This window comes from Ovis canadensis, chromosome 2 (genome assembly GCF_042477335.2).
Source record: "Ovis canadensis isolate MfBH-ARS-UI-01 breed Bighorn chromosome 2, ARS-UI_OviCan_v2, whole genome shotgun sequence".
In the NCBI taxonomy this organism is placed as follows: domain Eukaryota; kingdom Metazoa; phylum Chordata; class Mammalia; order Artiodactyla; family Bovidae; genus Ovis; species Ovis canadensis.
Window position 1 is genome coordinate 38,938,219 of NC_091246.1, and position 18,050 is coordinate 38,956,268.

The 18,050-nt window shown below is 41.6% G+C and overlaps 1 protein-coding gene across 6 annotated transcripts in view; it reads left to right on the plus strand.

The window, feature by feature from the left end:
- ADRA1A (adrenoceptor alpha 1A) overlaps positions 1 to 18,050 on the plus strand; it is a 116,037-nt gene that overhangs the window by 29,970 nt on the left and 68,017 nt on the right. The window contains exon 3 of one of the 6 annotated variants that reach the window (XM_069575951.1): positions 4,397 to 4,603. The exons of the other annotated variants lie outside the window; for them this stretch is intronic. Coding sequence (XP_069432052.1) covers positions 4,397 to 4,500 — 104 coding nt within the window. The 3' untranslated portion in view covers positions 4,501 to 4,603. Of the gene's footprint in view, positions 1 to 4,396; positions 4,604 to 18,050 lie in introns of those variants that run through there. 6 annotated transcript variants of the gene reach the window in all.

Consider the following 18,050-nt stretch of genomic DNA (forward strand, 5'->3'; position numbering starts at 1 on the left):
CATGAAGTGATGGGACGAGATGCCATGATCTTAGTTTTCTGAATGTTGAGCTTTAAGCCAACTTTTTCACTCTCCTCTTTCACTTTCATCAAGAAGCTTTCTAGTTCCTCTTCACTTTCTGCCATAAGGGTGGTATCATCTGCATATCTGAGGTTATTGATATTTCTCCCAGCAATCTTGATTCCAGCTTGTGATTCATCCAGCCCAGCATTTCTTATGATGTACTCTGCATATAAGTTAAATAAGCAGGGTAACAATATACAGTCTTGACATACTCCTTTCCCTGTTTGGAACCAGTCTGTTGTTCCATGTCCAGTTCTAACTGTTGCTCCTTGACCTGCATACAGATTTCTCAGGAGGCAGGTCAGGTGGTCTGGTATTCCCATCTCTTTGTGAATTTTCCGTAGTTTATTGTGATCAACACAGTCAAAGGCTTTGGCATAGTCAATAAAGCAGAAGTAGATGTTTTTTTCTGGAACTCTGTTGCTTTTTTGACAATCCAGTGGATCTTGGCAATTTGATCTCTGGTTCCTCTGCCTTTTCTAAAACCAGCTTGAACATCTGGAAGTTCACAGTTCATGTACTGTTGAAGCCTGGCTTGGAGAATTTTGAGCATTACTTTGCTAGTGTGTGAGATGAGTGCAATTGTGCAGTAGTTTGCACATTCTTTGCCATTACCTTTCTTTGGGATTGGAATGGGAACTGACCTTTTCCAGTCCTATGGCCACTGCTGAGTTTTCCAGATTTGCTGGCATACTGAGTGCAGCACTTTTATAGCATCATCTTTTAAGATTTGAAATAGCCCAACTGGAATTCCATCACCTCCACTAGCTTTGTTTGTAGATATGCTTCCTAAGGCCCACTTGACTTCACATTCTAGGATGTCTGGCTCTAGGTGAGTGATCAAACCATCGTGATTATCTTGGTTGTGAAGATATTTTTTATATAGTTCTTCTGTGTATTCCTGCCACCTCTTCTTAATATCTTCTGCTTCTGTTAAGTCCATACCATTTGTGTCCTTTATTGTGCCCATCTTGATATTTCTAATTTTCTGGAAGAGATTTCTAGTCTTTCCCATTCTATTTTATTCCTCTATTCCTTTGCATTGATCACTGAGGAAGGCTTTCTTTTCTCTCCTTGCTATTCTTTGGAACTCTGCATTCAAATGGATATATCTTTCCTTTTCTCCTTTGCCTTTCGCTTCTCTTCTTTTCACAGCTCTTTGTAAGGCCTCCTCAGACAACCATTTTGCCTTTTTATATTTCTTTTTCTTGGGGATGGTCTTGATCACTGCCTCCTGTACAATGTCACAAACCTCCATCCCTTGATCTACCCAAACTGAGATTGCTACCCAGTGTTTTTTACATTTCCTAAAGCTTAATGGAAGATTTAAAAGATACTACTTCTTTTTTTTAAATATTACATAGAATAGCATAGGTACATGATTTCTTAAATTCAAAAACTCTGAGGATTGAAACGTCTAGATTATTAATTTGAGGCTAAGACCTGACCTGATCAGAACTCACTTGGCGGTGAACACAATCTGAACTCAAGGGGATCTATAGAAACCATAAGATGTATGAAAATATAGATTTCAGAATATAGAGTTTATAGATTATAAAAATCTATATTTTAAATAAATTTCATATAACATTTATATTTTATCTAGATTTTATATTCACATATCAAGTTGCAAAAAGATTTATCTGTTTGATTATGGGATGCTGCCCCATGCCTCTCTGGTGGTCTTATTTAATGCATAACATATGATCTGTGTTGCTTTTACAAAATCTGAAACATCCTAGGTTCCAAAATATATAACTTCCAAAGTTTTGGGAAAAGAATGGTGGACCCATGCCATTCTATTAGAGCAACACTGTTTATCTCATGATGCTCAAAACTCTGATGATTTTCTATCTTTGAGTAGAAAAACACAAGGAGAAACAAATAATCACAATGTATTTTCTGTGCTAACACTGATGGCACAAATGATCTGTGTTAGTCAATATTTACGTGTGCTATCTCATTTTATATCTTTCAAAACAGAGGTTCTGACAGTTCACTTTAGTTCAGTCACTCAGTCGTGCCTGACTCTTTGTTACCCCATGGACTGCAGCATGCCAGGCTTCCCTGTCCATCACCAACTCCCAGAGCTTACTGAAACTCATGTCCATCGAGTCGGTGATGCCATCCAGCCATCTCATCCTCTGTCTGTGGGGAAACATAATAAAGTGACCCTTATTAGTCAAAAGTTGGGAGTGGTTTTTCTGAGCCTCTTTTAATATATCAAGAGAAACTGAAAGGAAAACACTTTCACAAATTTGAGTTCCTGCTTAGCTCCCCTGGGTGGGAAACCAAAAGCAAGTTTTCCTCCTGATGTCTGATCTGGCTCCTGTGTGGGGACTGTTCCTCTCCTGTTTACAGTCTGTTCTGCTTCATCACTCCTGAAAGGCAGCAGACCTGCCCAGATTCCCCTGCACCTCATCATGGGCTGTTGGTGATTTCTAGATGATTCTCCTTCTTCAGATTAGTTTATATAGTCAGGAATTTTGCACCTTTATGCATTCTTTTAGCTTAAACATTGCCCTTCTGGAACATTCTTTTTTTTATATAAGTAATTTATTTTTCTACGATTTTCTGATGTGGACTATTTTAAAAAATCTTTATTGAATGTGTTACAATGTTTCATGTTTTTTGTTTTGATTTTTTGGCCATGAGACATGTGGGAATCCCCAACCAGGGATTGAACTCTCACTCCATGTATTGGAAAGTGAAGTCCCAACCACTGGACTATGAGGGAAGTCCCTTCTGGAGCATTCTTTAAAATGAAAATGCCCCAGCCAATCACAAGGCCTCTGGTACCTCCAAATCTATAGCCCATTATTCAAGTGTTATTTTACTTAACTACATGATTTCCCTATATAGTTGTGAGGAGATATTTTTATCCTTGTTTTACCTGCCTAAGAAATGTAACTCATAGGTGTTAAATAGTGTAACCAGTGCCACCAAGGTAGTAATAGAAGGGCCACTGTGATTTTTTCCTCTACACTGTGTTAACTTCCTCAATAGAACCATGTCAATCATATGGCAAACAAGACATTAGCTTTGGCCACCATCTCCAGGAGAAAACAGAAGACCCGACACTGTCTACCCTGACTCTGTTGAGATTAGCTCTTATAATTTCCTGGATGAAGGGAAAAAGTAGTTATACAAGAGGAAATGAAGTTGGAGAAACCCAGGATAAGCAGAAGGATCAGCAGAAATGAGAGAGTGTGGGGACTAAATTATTAACATTGTGAGTCTAATGTTTGCTGAGTTCTCAGATGTTTTCACATCCAGTCCGTCTCCTAAACTTGCTTAGTAGTCAGAAGCGTTTACAGAGCATCCAGCATCTGTCATGTGCTCAGTTCTAAGTCTAATGAAGGAGACTGGAGAAGGTGACCCACTGCCTCCAAGTCTGATTGGGAAGAAAAGGATAACATCCATAAAAGAATAGTTATCAGGAAAAGCTCTAGGATTCAGAGGCAAGATAGGTCAGGCAGGGCTTAGATGCTCATGGAAATTTCTGTGGAGGGAGTTTTCAATTGGATCTTGAAAGGTAGGTATGAAAAGTCAAGCTGCAAGGCAGAAGTGAACATGGCATGGTTATGGGCTAGTGAATTCATCCTCTAGAGAGGGTGATTGAGTGTGTGGGTATGAGCACATGTGTGTGCATGCAGGGGACAGCCATCAAGACAACATTGACCAGGTTTTGTTACACCATTCTCCTGGGTGTCTTTTTGAAAACCAGTCAAGGATTTTGATCTTGAAGTAAGAGAGCCTGGGGAGCCACTGTGGGTACAAAGAAGGTAGGTGACATGGTGGGATAGGTGACATCCTTCTCCTATGAAGAAATGGAGTGGGGTAAACAAAAGATAGCATTTTGCTTTGAGTGTGAAGTGGAATGGTGGTGCCAAGGACTGATGCGGGGAGGAAGAATACCTTCTGGAAAGCTATCAGTTTTGACCATATTCCACCTGAAATCATGGTGCATAAGTGAAACTGTAAAAAAACTGCTATTCAGTGTGAATATGGTAAACTCAAGCCATATGTGGGGCATTAAAGTTAAAATTCATTGACATTGCAGTCACTCAGTCATGTCTGATTCTTTGTGACCCCATGAACAGCAGCATGCCAGGCTCCCCTGTCCTTCACCATCTCCCAGAGTTTGCTCAAACTCATATCTATGGAGTCAATGGACCAACCATCCATGGAGTCCATAGAGTCAACCATCCAACCATCTTGTCCTCTCTCATCCCCTATAACATTAAAAACTTAGTTCCTATTAAAACATACATAACATTTTTCCTACGTGGTTCCACTGTAAATCCCATTTCATCCATCCCCTCTCCCCTAGGTTTCTCAATTCCCTGGAGATACCCCATACCAGTCAAAAATGCCATGTGGCTCACTGGTAAAGAATCTGCCTGCCAATACAGGAGACAAGAGTTCAGTCCTTGATCTGGAAAGATCTTCTGAAGAAGGAAATGGCAACCCACTCCAGTATTCTCTCAGCTACAAAAACAATTCCATCAAAATAAAAATTAAAAAAATAACATAAAAACTTATCTCCTCATTCAAGCTCACCACATTTCAAGCACTCACTAGTGACATATGGCTAATGGCTACCATATTGGACCGCCATATGCCAGTATCAGTAGCCATATGACATATGGCTAATGGCTACCATACAGAAAAATTTGCATCATCTTGGGATGTTCAGTTGCACCAGATCTAGAAATCAGTAGCAAATATCAGCATTTTGATAATGAAGGAGCTCCTGGGATGGAAATGGGAACTGGTGATGCTAAGTCAAGGGTCATCTCTCAAGGAGGAGACTGTAGGGGTGAATTTTAGGACATGCATGAAGTTTAGGGGAAAAGGCATAAGGATAGCAAACAAAAGTTTCCCTGAAGTTTTGAAAAAGTAGGAGACACAAGAGAGCATAAATCCTGCAACAGAACAGGAAGAAAATGTCAGTTAGGAGGGAGTGGAGCCAATATCAATTGCCAATGTCGAGGAGAAAGAGAACCAGAAAAGAAATTGTGTTTAGTAATTTGAGGTCATTGGTGACCTATCAGACTTGATGCTGATCTCTGAGACTGCGATAGGAGTTTGGGACTAGGAACAGTTTCAGGAGACTGGTGGGACCAGGGCTTGGTTCAGAGGATGGAGGTGGGGGAAGAAGTGGAGGTGGGGAGCAGAGCCAGACAGTAAGAGAAGCAAAAAAAGAGAGGGAATTGTCACCACCCAGGGCAACCCAGTCAAGTATTCTTTCTTTTTCCAAGAAAAGGAAGCAAAAAGATGAGAGACTCTTCAAGGATTGTTTGAGAGGGTTAGAAGAAGATACTTGTGAAAAACAGATGGATGCCTTTATGGTTGGGATTGAATGAGAAAGGGGGCTCTGGGAGAGGATTTAAACTTTCAGGGGGCCTGGGGGATGGGGGATCAGGAGAGTTATGGGTGGGCTTGTGGCCATTGTCCTCTGAGATCAGAAGACTTGTGTGAAGCCAGGGAATGCCTCTGCTTGGTCTGCTGGCTCTCCTGTCTTCCCCACTTCCCTTCCACTGGATTATTCCTTTAAATTGATTTAATCCTGATTTTTTTCTAATGCATTAGACCTTAGCAGTTATGCATAGTATGACTCCCTAGCTCTAGATTTCTCTAAAACTGTTGCAACTCTACGTACGCACTGTGTCAGTGTCATCTGCCTTATTTATTTATTTACTTTTTAGCCACCCCATGTGGCACAGGAGATCTTAGTTCCCTGACCAGGGATCAAAACTGCACCCCTTCACATTGAAACGCAGACTCTTAACCAGTGGACCACCAGGGAAGTCCTACCATCACTTGATTTAGATTGTAAGGATAAGGACAGGGTCTGTTTAACTCTTGTTATACAGGGTTCATCACACTACTGTGAACACAGAAGCAATTAATTCAATACCATTTACTTATAAAGTCAGTAATTACATTTAAATTTGAAGAGCTGCTTTTAAAAAATAGATGTATACAGTTAATTAGGTATGCATGCATGCAAACATATGTGTTGACAACTCTATTGACCAGATAAAGATTATTTGTCCTCCTTGCCTTTACGGTAAAGAGTTGTTAGAGACTGATTTAATTTTGGATTTTAGTTTATTGGGCACTGACGCTGAATGCTTTGTGGACATTATTTGATTGAGTCCTTGCAAACATGTGGAGCCATAGGTATTCTGAGTCTCATTTCAGAGATGAGGAAATTGTGGCAGAGGCTGGTTCTGTAACTTGCCCAGTGTCACACCATTGAGTACAAGTGGCAGAGTAGGAATTGGAACCTGGTTCTCCCTGGTGCCCAGTCTCATGCCCGTAACATCCTCTGTGTCCTCAGGCCAGCGCACTAAGGTGATGGGTCTATTCCTGCTATCATGACCGAGTTTGCCACAGCTATGATCATGCCCACATAAGGATGTGTTTGTTCTCTAGAGCCATAATTCTCCTCTCATTACTGAGAGGCAGGAAAATAGTTATGGGGAAATAACAAAAATAACACCTCCTGGTGTCAACCCAGCCTCCACGGAGGACAGAATGCTTAGCAACTCTTTCAAAGTATCCAAGACAAAACTTGACCTTTCCATATTTTCTCCATTTAGAATTAAATTTGTCTTTAATGAATATGGTTTGAATAAATCAAGACATCCTGTTTTAGCTATGTAACTGGGAAGGTAATATTTTCAATCTGATTTAAAATTTTTCTTTTACCAAATTCCACAGGGCAAGGAGGGGGAATGTTAAAGTTAAGGATAAAGAGAAACTTCTCAGGAAGTGCACTGATACAAACCGTATCTGTGGTCATTGTAAATATCTTTCCAAACTGAAGTCCAGGGTTCCCATGGTAACTGCTTTTACCCTAACTGGTTTGCATCATGTTTTTTTGTCTAGAAGCCAGTGGAGCAGGACCCAGCTGTGTCACAAAGTTCAGGTGTCAATAGCAGATGGATCTCCTGGGACAAACACCAGACAGAAAAGTATTGCATGCACCCAGCCGCTACCTTCCCACACCCTTGCACTTTGCTACTGTGCTGACCAAGCGCCCAGAGCTCCCCAGGGTTGGCCGTCCTCTCAAAGTCAAACCATCAACTATATCCAACTGTGACTTTTCTCTTTCTCTAGTGAGCATTGGACAGAAATTAGAGCCACATGCTTTGATCTACCAGTGTTGCATCCATCAGTGATCTTGAGCAATCATGTTTCATAAGGGTCAGAACATGGATTCAATAATCCAGGCCAATTGCCAGCTGGAAAAATTGTGTCTTGGTTCCTATGACTCACTCCAGCCTCCAGATGGAAGTGATTTCCCAAGGTCACTGCAAAACCCAGTTCAAAGGTGTCTTGTGTGGAGAACGTACGGCATGACAGTACAAGGGAAATTGTACTGAGGGTCAGGAATGTCTTTCCTGTTCTTGCTCTTGACCTCGGCAGATCTGAGAACTTCCGCCCAATCATGAGAGCATCATAGGGACAGCGAATGACTTTCCTCTTCCCCACGCCCTTCTCATCACCCCGCCCTACGCCCTTTCTCCTATATTTTAGGCCCAATGAAGGGACTGAGGAAGAAATGTGCCTTCTTTCACTGAATCATTTCCATTTCTTAAAATAAATCCTTGTTTTCCTCCTTTGGGAAGCCACCCCAGGACTAGGATCTCAAAATATCTTGTATTTACTTTCTGTGAGAAACATATTGAGAGCCTACTAGGTGGCAGATACAGCAGACCCTGACTTCAAGGTGGAAACCAACATATAACTGAGCCTATTAAAGGGCTGTGATTATTACGTAGGCACTGTTAGAAGAGGTTGCTTTTCCAATTTTGGATATGGGTGTGTGAGTATGTGTGTGTGTGTTAGTTGCTCAGTCATGTGCAACTCTTTGAAACCCCACTGACTATAGCCCACCAGGCTCCTCTGTCCATGCAATTCTCCAGGTAAGAATACTTGAGTGGATAACCATTCCCTTCTCCAGGGGATCTTCCTGACCCGGGATCTTCTGCATTACAGGTAGATTCTTTACCGTCTGAGCCACCAAGGAAGCCCAATTTGGGGGGCAGGGCAGAGTGTCAAAAGTCTTCATAAAAGAAGATTGGTGTGATCTTCATATAAGTAGCATTCACATTTCATGATTAGGACATAGGTTTAAATACACGCATCAACATGCAAGTTTGTCTTGATGTCTCCTTGGTGTTGTTCAGTCATTCGGTTGTGTCCCACTCTTCGTGACCCCATGGACTGCAGTATGCCAGGCTTCCTTGTCCTCACCATCTCCCAGAGTTTGCCCAAGTTCATGTCGGCTGCATTGGTGATTCCATCCAGCCATCTCATCCTCTGACTCCATCTTTTCCTTCTGCCCTCAATGTCTCCTTAGATCACAAAAATCTTCAATATGAAAACCTGGTCTTTCTTATTATAGGTGAAATATGTAACTTACCTAGAATAAAGCTGAGAAACCAATGAGGGTCATCGTGGCCTCCAAAACTGAGGTAACAGATTGGAGAATCTACAGGCTGTCTATGTGAATTGGGTGGCCTGTGCAGCTGAGTATACAGTGTCCAGTGGGAAATGGATTGATAAGCCCCAAAGCTATAGAGTGACGCTAGTGGTAAAGAACCTGCCTGCCAATGCAGGAATCATAAGATCGAAACATAACATTTATTCCCTGGGTGGGGAGGACACCCCAGAGGAGGGCATGGCAACCCACTCCAGTTTTCTTGCCTGGAGAATCCCATGGACACAAGAGCCTGGTGGGCTACAGTCCAGAGGGTCACACAGAGTCAGACACCACAGAAGCTACTTAGCATGCGTGCACGCACTACACTACTTTTATTATTTTCAACCACTTCTTTTACTTTTACCATTTCTTTTTTTTAAATCCCCTCCCTCTTGAGCCTCCCTCACCCCTCCCCACCCCCGCATCCTGCCCCTTTACATCTCACAGAGCGCCAGGCTGGGCTCCCTATATTAACAGCAGCTTCCCACTAGCTAACTGTTTTACACATGGAGGCGTATATATTCTACCATTTCTTTAAAAGTAATGGCACCTACATTTTAATCATAACTTCGTGCTTTGGATTACCTTGATTCAGAAGCACAACTTTTCTTTTAAACTAGAGTATACTTGTTTTTCAGTGTTGTGTTGGTTTCTACTGTACAGACAGCAAAGTGAATCAGCTGCATGCGGGCATATATCCCCTCTTTTTTGTATTTCCTTCCCATTTAAGTCACCACGGAGCATCAAGTAGAGTTCCTTGTGCTATAACAGTAGGTTCTCATTAGTTATCTGGTTTTTTCCCTTTGGCCATTTTTATTTATTTATTAAACTTTTATTGTACTGGTGTGTAGCTGATTAATAAACAATGTCGTGATGGTTTTAGGTGAACAGCAAAGGAACTCAGTTGTCCATATGCTGCATACAGTCTCCCCCCAAGCCCCCTCCCATCCAGGCTGCCACATAACATTGAGCGGAGTTCCCTGTGCTATACAGTAGGTCCTTGTTTGCTATCCACTTTAAATATAGCAGTGTGTACATGTCCATCCCAAGCTACCTAACTATCCCTTCTCCTAGTCCTTCCTCCCAGCAAGTATACACTCATAGTAGTGGATATATGTCAATCCCATCTCCCAATTCATCCCACCTCCCTATCCCCCTTTGCTGTCCATATGTTTTTTCTCTATGTCTGTAACTCTATTTCAGAAGCGTGACTTTTAAAGATTCACACTTGCTACTATGTGACTCTGGGAAGGTTCATTCTCTCCAGGCCTCACTTCTTCTTTTAATTAATTAAGCTGTATTGAAGTATAGTTGATTTATAATGTTGTGTTAGTTTCAGTTGCATAGGAAAGTGATTCAGTTATACATATACATATATATTCTCCCTTATAGATAAGTACAAAATACTGAGCATATTCCCTTGTGCTATACTGTAGTAGGTCCTTGTTGGTTATCCATTTTATATATAGTAGTGTGTATCGGTTAATCCCAAACTCCTAATTTATCCCTCCCCCTACTTTCTCCTTTGGTAACCATGTTTGTTTCTATGTTGAGTGTGCATTCTCAGTCATGTCTGACTCTTTGTGACCCCATTGACTGTGATCCATCCTCTGTTCATGGGATTGTCCTAGCAAGAATACTGGAGTCGGTTGCCATTTCATCCTCCAGGGGATCTTCCCGACCCAGGGATCGAACCCAAGTCTTCTGCATTGAAGGTAGATTCTTTACCACTCAGCCACCTGCGAAGCCCACTGTTGCTATGTCTTTAGACCTCAATTGATGAGGTGATGTTTCTTAAGCTCTGCATTATATTCTACAGGCCTTGCCTAAAGCAGTCTTAGTAGTAGTAGTCATCGCTCAGTCAAGTCTGACTCTTCATGACCCCACGGACTCTAGCCTGCCAGGCTCCTCTGTCCATGGGATTCTCCAGGCAGGAATACTGGAGTGGATTACCATTCCCTTCCCCAGAGGGTCTTCTCAACCCAGGGATTGAACCCTGGTCTTCTGCACTGCAGGCAGATTCTTTACCATCTGAGCTACAGGGAAGATCCAAACAGTCTTAATCAGCTTTGAATCCCCAGATATAATGTACAGTACCTATTCCTTGTGAGGCTGACAGGAAGTGGAAAATACCAGAGGCTGCCCCAGCTGAATGTGTCACTTCCTTCGAAGATGTCTGGGGTCTTGTCAACACAACCAGAGGACATCCTCTGATGTCCCAATTTGTTGAATTAAATTAAAAGGACTCAAGGCCCAGTTCTACTTGTGAGATGATAAAATGAATCTTCCTGTGGAGTTCAGATATCCTGATCAGCTGTGCCATATATAAATAGCAGAACTAAGAGTTTGGACTTTCTCCATGTGGAGGTGACTTGGCTCTTTAAGTTAGTACAACTTTAATCTTCAGATGTACATTCAGGCAAAGATTTGCCCAGGTTTCATGCTGTTAAACATTTACATTTAAAAGGAAAAATGTCAATTATCCAAAACACTTAAATGTGATCTCATAAACTAAAAAAGTTTCCAAATTCTTCCTGGTGCCAGAAAAGTAAACTCAGTGAGAAACAGATGTATGATTGAAAGCCTGTCCTGGTTTGTACTCAGTTACTTGGCTTAACTACACAGCCTTGAGAAACAGGAGTCTTGTGATCAGTGTAGACGGCCAACGGGAAAAACTCAAGCCAAAAAGAAAAAATCTGAATTGTCCTAATTATATGTTGCAAAGCTTCCAGTAACTTAAAGATGATTCCATTTCCCTGTCCTGAATTGCCTTGTAAAGAATAAAGTCTTAGGATAGAAATCAAAGCCAGAAAAGCAGGGAATACTGAGCCGTAGAAGATGCATCTTCTCAGTTTGTGTTAGGCCACCAGGGTGGGTGTCAGAATGTGTATGTGTGTACTTAGTTGTGTCTGACTCTTTTGCGACCCCATGGACTGTAGTCCACCAGGCTGCTCTGTCCATTCAATTCTCTGGGGAAGAATACTGGAGTGGGTCCTTCTCCAGGGGATCTTCCCAACCCAGGGCTCGAACCCACGTCTCCTGCATCTCCTGCATTGGCAGGTGGATTCTTTACCACTTTGAAAGCCTGAGTGTCAAAACAGCCACTGCAAGCAAAGCATCCTCGTTACGGACTTCAGTCAGCTCTCTGGCCATTTACTTGAGTGCCAATGGCTACTGAAGACTTCAGCACAACTCTTACTACTTCTCCTTTGAACTGTGTAATGTCCTGTAGATTCCGCACTCCAGATGAAGCTATTTTAATACAATAGAATCTTTGTGGGTCCAGAATAAATAAAACATCTTTTCATAAGGGGCTTTTGGAAAAGATTCAGGCAGATGTCTGGTGGAGGAAGTGAACTTTGTCTGCTTTATTTTTTTCTATTTACAAAGACAGGTATTTTCCAGCATGTATCTGCTAAGCCATTTACACAAACTTCTTTTGATAATTGCTATCCTATAGGTGGGCCTCTCACATGGCTCAGTGGTAAAGAATCTGTTTGCCAATTCAGGAGACTTGGGAGACATGGGTTTGAGCCCCAGGTTGGGAAGATTCCCTGGAGGAGGAAATGGCAACTCACTCAAGTATTTTTGCCTGGAGAATCCCATGGACAGAGGAGCTTGGCAGACTGTAGTCCATGGGGCTGTAAAAAGTCAGACATAGAGAGTGTGAGCACACATGTGGGCGCAAAGACACACAGAGTGTTTGAAATTTATCTCCTAACACACCAGTGTAGTGTGAGGACAATGTCATTGGCCCCAGGGCCCTGGACAATTTGATGGGCTTTCTGTTCAAGGATATGGGGTCAAGGAAGGTGGAAAGGGACTTTTGCAGTCCGAGCGCTTAACATGCTTTGTGAGCCAAGCCTGTGAGATTAGACTCTTCACAGACCAGTATCTGGGTCCTTGCCACGTATGTGGCTCCTTTAAGGAATGGGAAGAACTCAGGGTCACGAATCAGAACATTTCAGGTGAGTGAGTGCAGCTCTAGCACTCACTACTTTGGCCACGTTGCTGTCTCTGCCAGGATCTGGGTTTGTTGCCTGAAAAATGGGATTTGTTTAAAAGCTGCCCCAATTACCTCAGAATAATATCACTGGGGAGTCACGCGAGGGATAAGATTCGAGTGCCATAAATAGTTGTGCTGTACAGATGTAAGACTGTAGCATTACACTGACTGCAGGACATGAAGAATCCTTGTCTAAAGTGGCAGTCAGTTTGTTGGTGACAAGATTTAGAACCTTTAGTCAGTGGACGGGTGCTTGGCTGATTTTGTTGCTGGTCTATGGACAGAGTAAGTGTTCAGAGGTGTTTATGGCAAGATGACCGAGAAATTCTGTTAAATGTGATAATAAAAATCAGGCCTTGTATTTGCTTGTCCTTTGCAGTTTCTTTCTCTTTTTTGTAATTTATTTTTCTTACATTTAACAAAAGGACTGGTATTGATATATGTTGTATTTGGAAAAAGACTGGCCTCTCACAGAGATTGGAGAAACTGTAGTGTGGTGGTGGTTTAGTTATTAAGTTTTGTCCAACTCTTTGCAACCCCATGGACTGTAGCCCACCAGTCTCCTCTGTCCATGGAATCTTCCAGACAAGAATACTGGAGTGGGTTGCCATTCCTTCTACAGGAGATCTTTCCAACCCAGAGATTAAACCCAGGTCTCCTGCATTGCAGGCAGATTCTTTACCGACTGAGCCATCAGGACGTGTGGGGCATCAAAACTCCAGAAGACAAGTGAAAAACTAAAATGAGAGTTGCATGTTTTACCTATCCCTTGAGAGGCTGACAGGAAGTGGAAAATACCAGAAACTGACCCAGTTGGATGTGTCACTTCCTTCAAAGATGTCTGGTGTCTTGTCAACACAACCAGAGGACATGCTCTGATGTCCCAACCTGGGAATCTGCCCCAGTATCATCAAAAGGAATAAAGGCCCCAAGAGTAGAACTATAAGCACTTTTCCTAAGGTGGTGCTGCTGATGAAATCTGGCCATCCACAGAAGGTCATGGTCAGCTGAGCAAGGAGAGGATGCTAATTTCCATGTCCAGACCATCAGAAGTGGCTGAATGATCTGAAGACAGCCTGCTTTCTGTTTTGGTACTGATATTTATAAATTGGTGTACAGTTGATCCTTGAACAACAGGAATCTGAACTGCATAGGTCCACTGATAGGCAGATTTTTTTAAATTGTGTACAGTACTACACAATCAGAGGCTGATTGAATCTGCAGATGCCAGCTGCATATGCGAAGGGCTGACTGTGAAGTTATTCTTGGATTTTTCCACTATGAAGGCATTCATACCCTTAACCTTCATGTTGTTAGACACTCAACTGTGACTTTAAAATATATTTTCATATCAAATAAGACAATCCTCATCCTTTTGGCTTTTCATACATATTTACTCTTCCAGATGAAATGTGGAATTATTTAGTTCTCTCATTTGGAAGTCTGTTAACTTGTATATTAAAATGAATAAAAGTGATATCTTCACATGATAAAGAAGCCCCATCCAGGCATCTATCACTTCCTTTAAGTCAGTTAAGCTTTGTAACTTTCCCTTTGTGTCTTCTATACACTTCTTATTAAATGAATCCCTAGATATTTTATTTTTTTATTTTTTTAAATTTTCTTTTTTTAATTATTTTTTTAAATTTACAATACTGTATTGGTTTTTCCATACATCAACATGAATCCGTCACGGGTGTACATAAGTTCCCACTCCTGAACCCCCCTCCCCCCTCCCTCCCCATACCATCCCTCTGGGTTATCCCAGTGCACCAACCCCAAGCATCCTGTATCCTGCATCGAACCTAGACTGGCAGTTCATTTCTTATATGATATTATACATGTTTCAATGCCATTCTCCCAAATCATCCTGCCCTCTCCCTCTCCCACAGAGTCAAAAAGTCTGTTTTGTACATCTGCGTCTCTTTTGCTATCTCGCATACAGGGTTATTCTTGCCATCTTTCTAAATTCCATATATATGAGTTAGTATTCTATATTGGTGTTTTTCTTTCTGGCTTACTTCACTCTGTATAATCGGCTCCAGTTTCATCCACTTCATTAGAACTGATTCAAATGTATTCTTTTTAATAGCTGAGTAATACTCCATTGTGTATATGTACCACAGCTTTCTTATCCATTCATCTGCTGATGGACAACTAGGTTGCTTCCATGTCCTGGCTATTATAAACAGTGCTGCGATGAACATTGGGGTACATGTGTCTCTTTCAATTCTAGTTTCCTTGGTGTGTATGCCCAGCAGTGGGATTGCTGGGTCATAAGGCAGTTCTATTTGCAGTTTTTAAAGGAATCTCCACAGTTTTCCACAGTGGCTGTACTAGTTTGCATTCCCACCAACAGTGTAAGAGGGTTCCCTTTTCTCCACACCCTCTCCAGCATTTATTGCTTGTAGACTTTTGGATCACAGCCATTCTGACTGATGTGAAATGGTACCTCATTGTGGTCTTGATTTGCATTTCTCTGATAATGAGTGATGTTGAGCATCTTTTCATGTGTTTGTTAGCCATCTGTATGTCTTCTTTGGAGAAATGTCTATTTAGTTCTTTGGCCCATATTTTGACTGGGTCGTTTATTTTTCTGGAATTGAGCTGCATGAGTTGCTTGTATATTTTTGAAATTAGTTGTTTGTCAGTTGCTTCATTTGCTATTATTTTCTCCCATTCAGAAGGCTGTCTTTTCACCTTGCTTATAGTTTCCTTTGTTGTGCACAAGCTTTTAATTTTAATTAGGTCCCATTTGTTTATTTTTGCTTTATTTCCAGTATTCTGGGAGGTGGGTCATAGAGGATCCTGCTGTGATTTATGTTGGAGAGTGTTTTGCCTATGTTCTCCTCTAGGACTTTTATAGTTTCTGGTCTTACATTTAGATATTTAATCCATTTTGAGTTTATTTTTGTGAATGGTGTTAGAAAGTGTTCTAGTTTCATTCTTTTACAAGTGGTTGACCAGTTTTCCCAGCACCACTTGTTAAAGAGACTGTCTTTCAGTTCAGTACAGTTCAGTTCAGTCACTCAGTAGTGTCCGACTCTTTGCGACCCCATAAATCGCAGCACCCCAGGCCTCCCTGTCCATCACCAACTCCTGGAGTTCACTCAAACTCACATCCATCGAGTCAGTGATGCCATCCAGCCATCTCATCCTCTGTCGTCCCCTTCTCCTCCTGCCCACAATCCCTCCCAGCATCAGAGTCTTTTCCAATGAGTCAACTCTTCGCATGAGGTGGCCGAAGTACTGGAGCTTCAGCTTTAGCATCATTCCTTACAAAGAAATCCCAGGGCTGATCTCCTTCAGAATGGACTGGTTGGATCTCCTTGCAGTCCAAGGCACTCTCAAGAGTCTTCTCCAACACCACAGTTCAAAAGCATCAATTCTTCAGTGCTCAGCCTTCACAGTCCAACTCTCACATCCGTACATGACCACTGGAAAAACCATAGCCTTGACTAGACAGACCTTAGTCGGGAAAGCAATGTCTCTGCTTTTGAATATGCTATCTAGGTTGGTCATAACTTTTCTTCCAAGGAGTAAGCATCTTTTAATTTCATGGCTGCAATCACCATCTGCAGTGATTTTGGAGCCCACAAAAATAAAGTCTGACACTGTTTCCACTGTTCCCCCATCTATTTCCCATGGAGTGATGGGACCGCATGCCATGATCTTCATTTTCTGAATGTTGGGCTTTATGCCAACTTTTTGACTCTCCTCTTTCACTTTCATCAAGAGGCTTTTTAGTTCCTCTTCACTTTCTGCCATAAGGGTGGTGTCATCTGCATATCTGAGGTTATTGATATTTCTCCCAGCAATCTTGATTCCAGTTTGTGTTTCTTGCAGTCCAGCATTTCTCATGATGTACTCTGCATATAAGTTAAATCCATTGTATATTCTTGCCTCCTTTGTCGAAGATAAGGTGTCCATAGGTGTGTGGATTTATCTCTGGGCTTTCTATTTTGTTCCATTTATCTATATTTCTGTCTTTGTGCCAGTACCATACTGTCTTGATGACTGTGGCTTTGTAGTAGATCCTGAAGTCAGGCAGGTTGATTCCTCTAGTTCCATTCTTCTTTCTCAAGATTGCTGTGGCTATTTGAGGTTTTTTGTATTTCCATAGAAATTGTGAAATTATTTGTTCTAGCTCTGTGAAAAATACCGCTGGTAGCTTGATAGGGATTGCATTGAATCTGTAGATTGCTTTGGGTAGTATACTCATTTTCACTATATTGATTCTTCCAATTGTTTTACAATGTTATGTTAGTTTCTGCTGTACAATAACATGAATCAGCCATATGTATGCATATATCCCCTCCCTCTTAAGCCTCCCTCCCACCCACCTCCCATACCCCTCTTATAGTTCCTCACAGAGCACTGAACTTAGATTCCTGTGCTATACAGCAGCTTCTAGCTAGCTAGCTATTTTACACATGATAGTGTATATATGTCAATGCTAGTCTCTCAATTTTATTGTTACTGTGAATGAAGTCCTGACCCCCATTACATTCTAACTCTAATGATTACTGGTAGATAAGAAAGCTTTAAGGTTTTAGGTTTAACCAACCACCATCCTGCTGTCTCATTATGGTTCCAGTAACTTTTTAGCTAATTCTTTGGACTATTCCAGGTCTACAAAAATCATCTGTGTCTATCGACTCTGGTCCTCATTCCAATATGTATAACTTACCCTTTTCTTTGGCTAATTGTGTTAGCTATTATTTCTAGAACAATGTTAAGTAAGTAAAGATGTCCTGTTGAGATAACAGGCTTCCAGAACTTTCTTTCTTATCAGTAGAAACATGGAACTTTAAAGTTCTGTGTCAGCCTCCTCTTCCTCTCCATTGTTGCTCAAACACTTGCTGATAAAAGTAAAATCTCATTCAGTTGACTGTGAAAGGCAGTTTTGGGAGAAATACACAATTGAGTACTTTCCCTTGGCTTTGCCTTAATAATATGGGGCTAGAAAGAGAATGTGGGATTGAAGGACTGATTCCAGTCTAATTATGAGGTGCCTATATTTTGTAACATCTTAATTAGCCTCAAGAGGGTGCTTACCTGAGTCACTGCTGGGTTCCTTAGTGAGGACCCAGTCAGATCAATTGTTCAATTTATAAAGCTCTGCCTTTCAAGGAGATGGTAGGGGTACTTCTGAGGTCTTTGCTTTGCATTTTGTGCTTAATTTCAATTCAAACCCGTATTCAAGGTACCCACCCCTGACAAGCAAAAGGAAGACAAAATTTATCCCTTGCTTCTATTTCCAACCCATTCAAAAATAGAAGGCAGGCAGAGTTCTCAGGAGTGGACATTGGTTCAGCTGGGAGACTGGTCATCTGGTCTCCACTGTGACAAGGTCAGGGGAAATCACCAGAATTGCCCGGGCTGGGCATCTCTTCTGTTTCCCCCCAGTATAGAGTCTGGTTAGGCTTCAGAATTGTCAATGTTCAGAGTAAATGAAAAATCTGGGAATCAAGCAAGCTG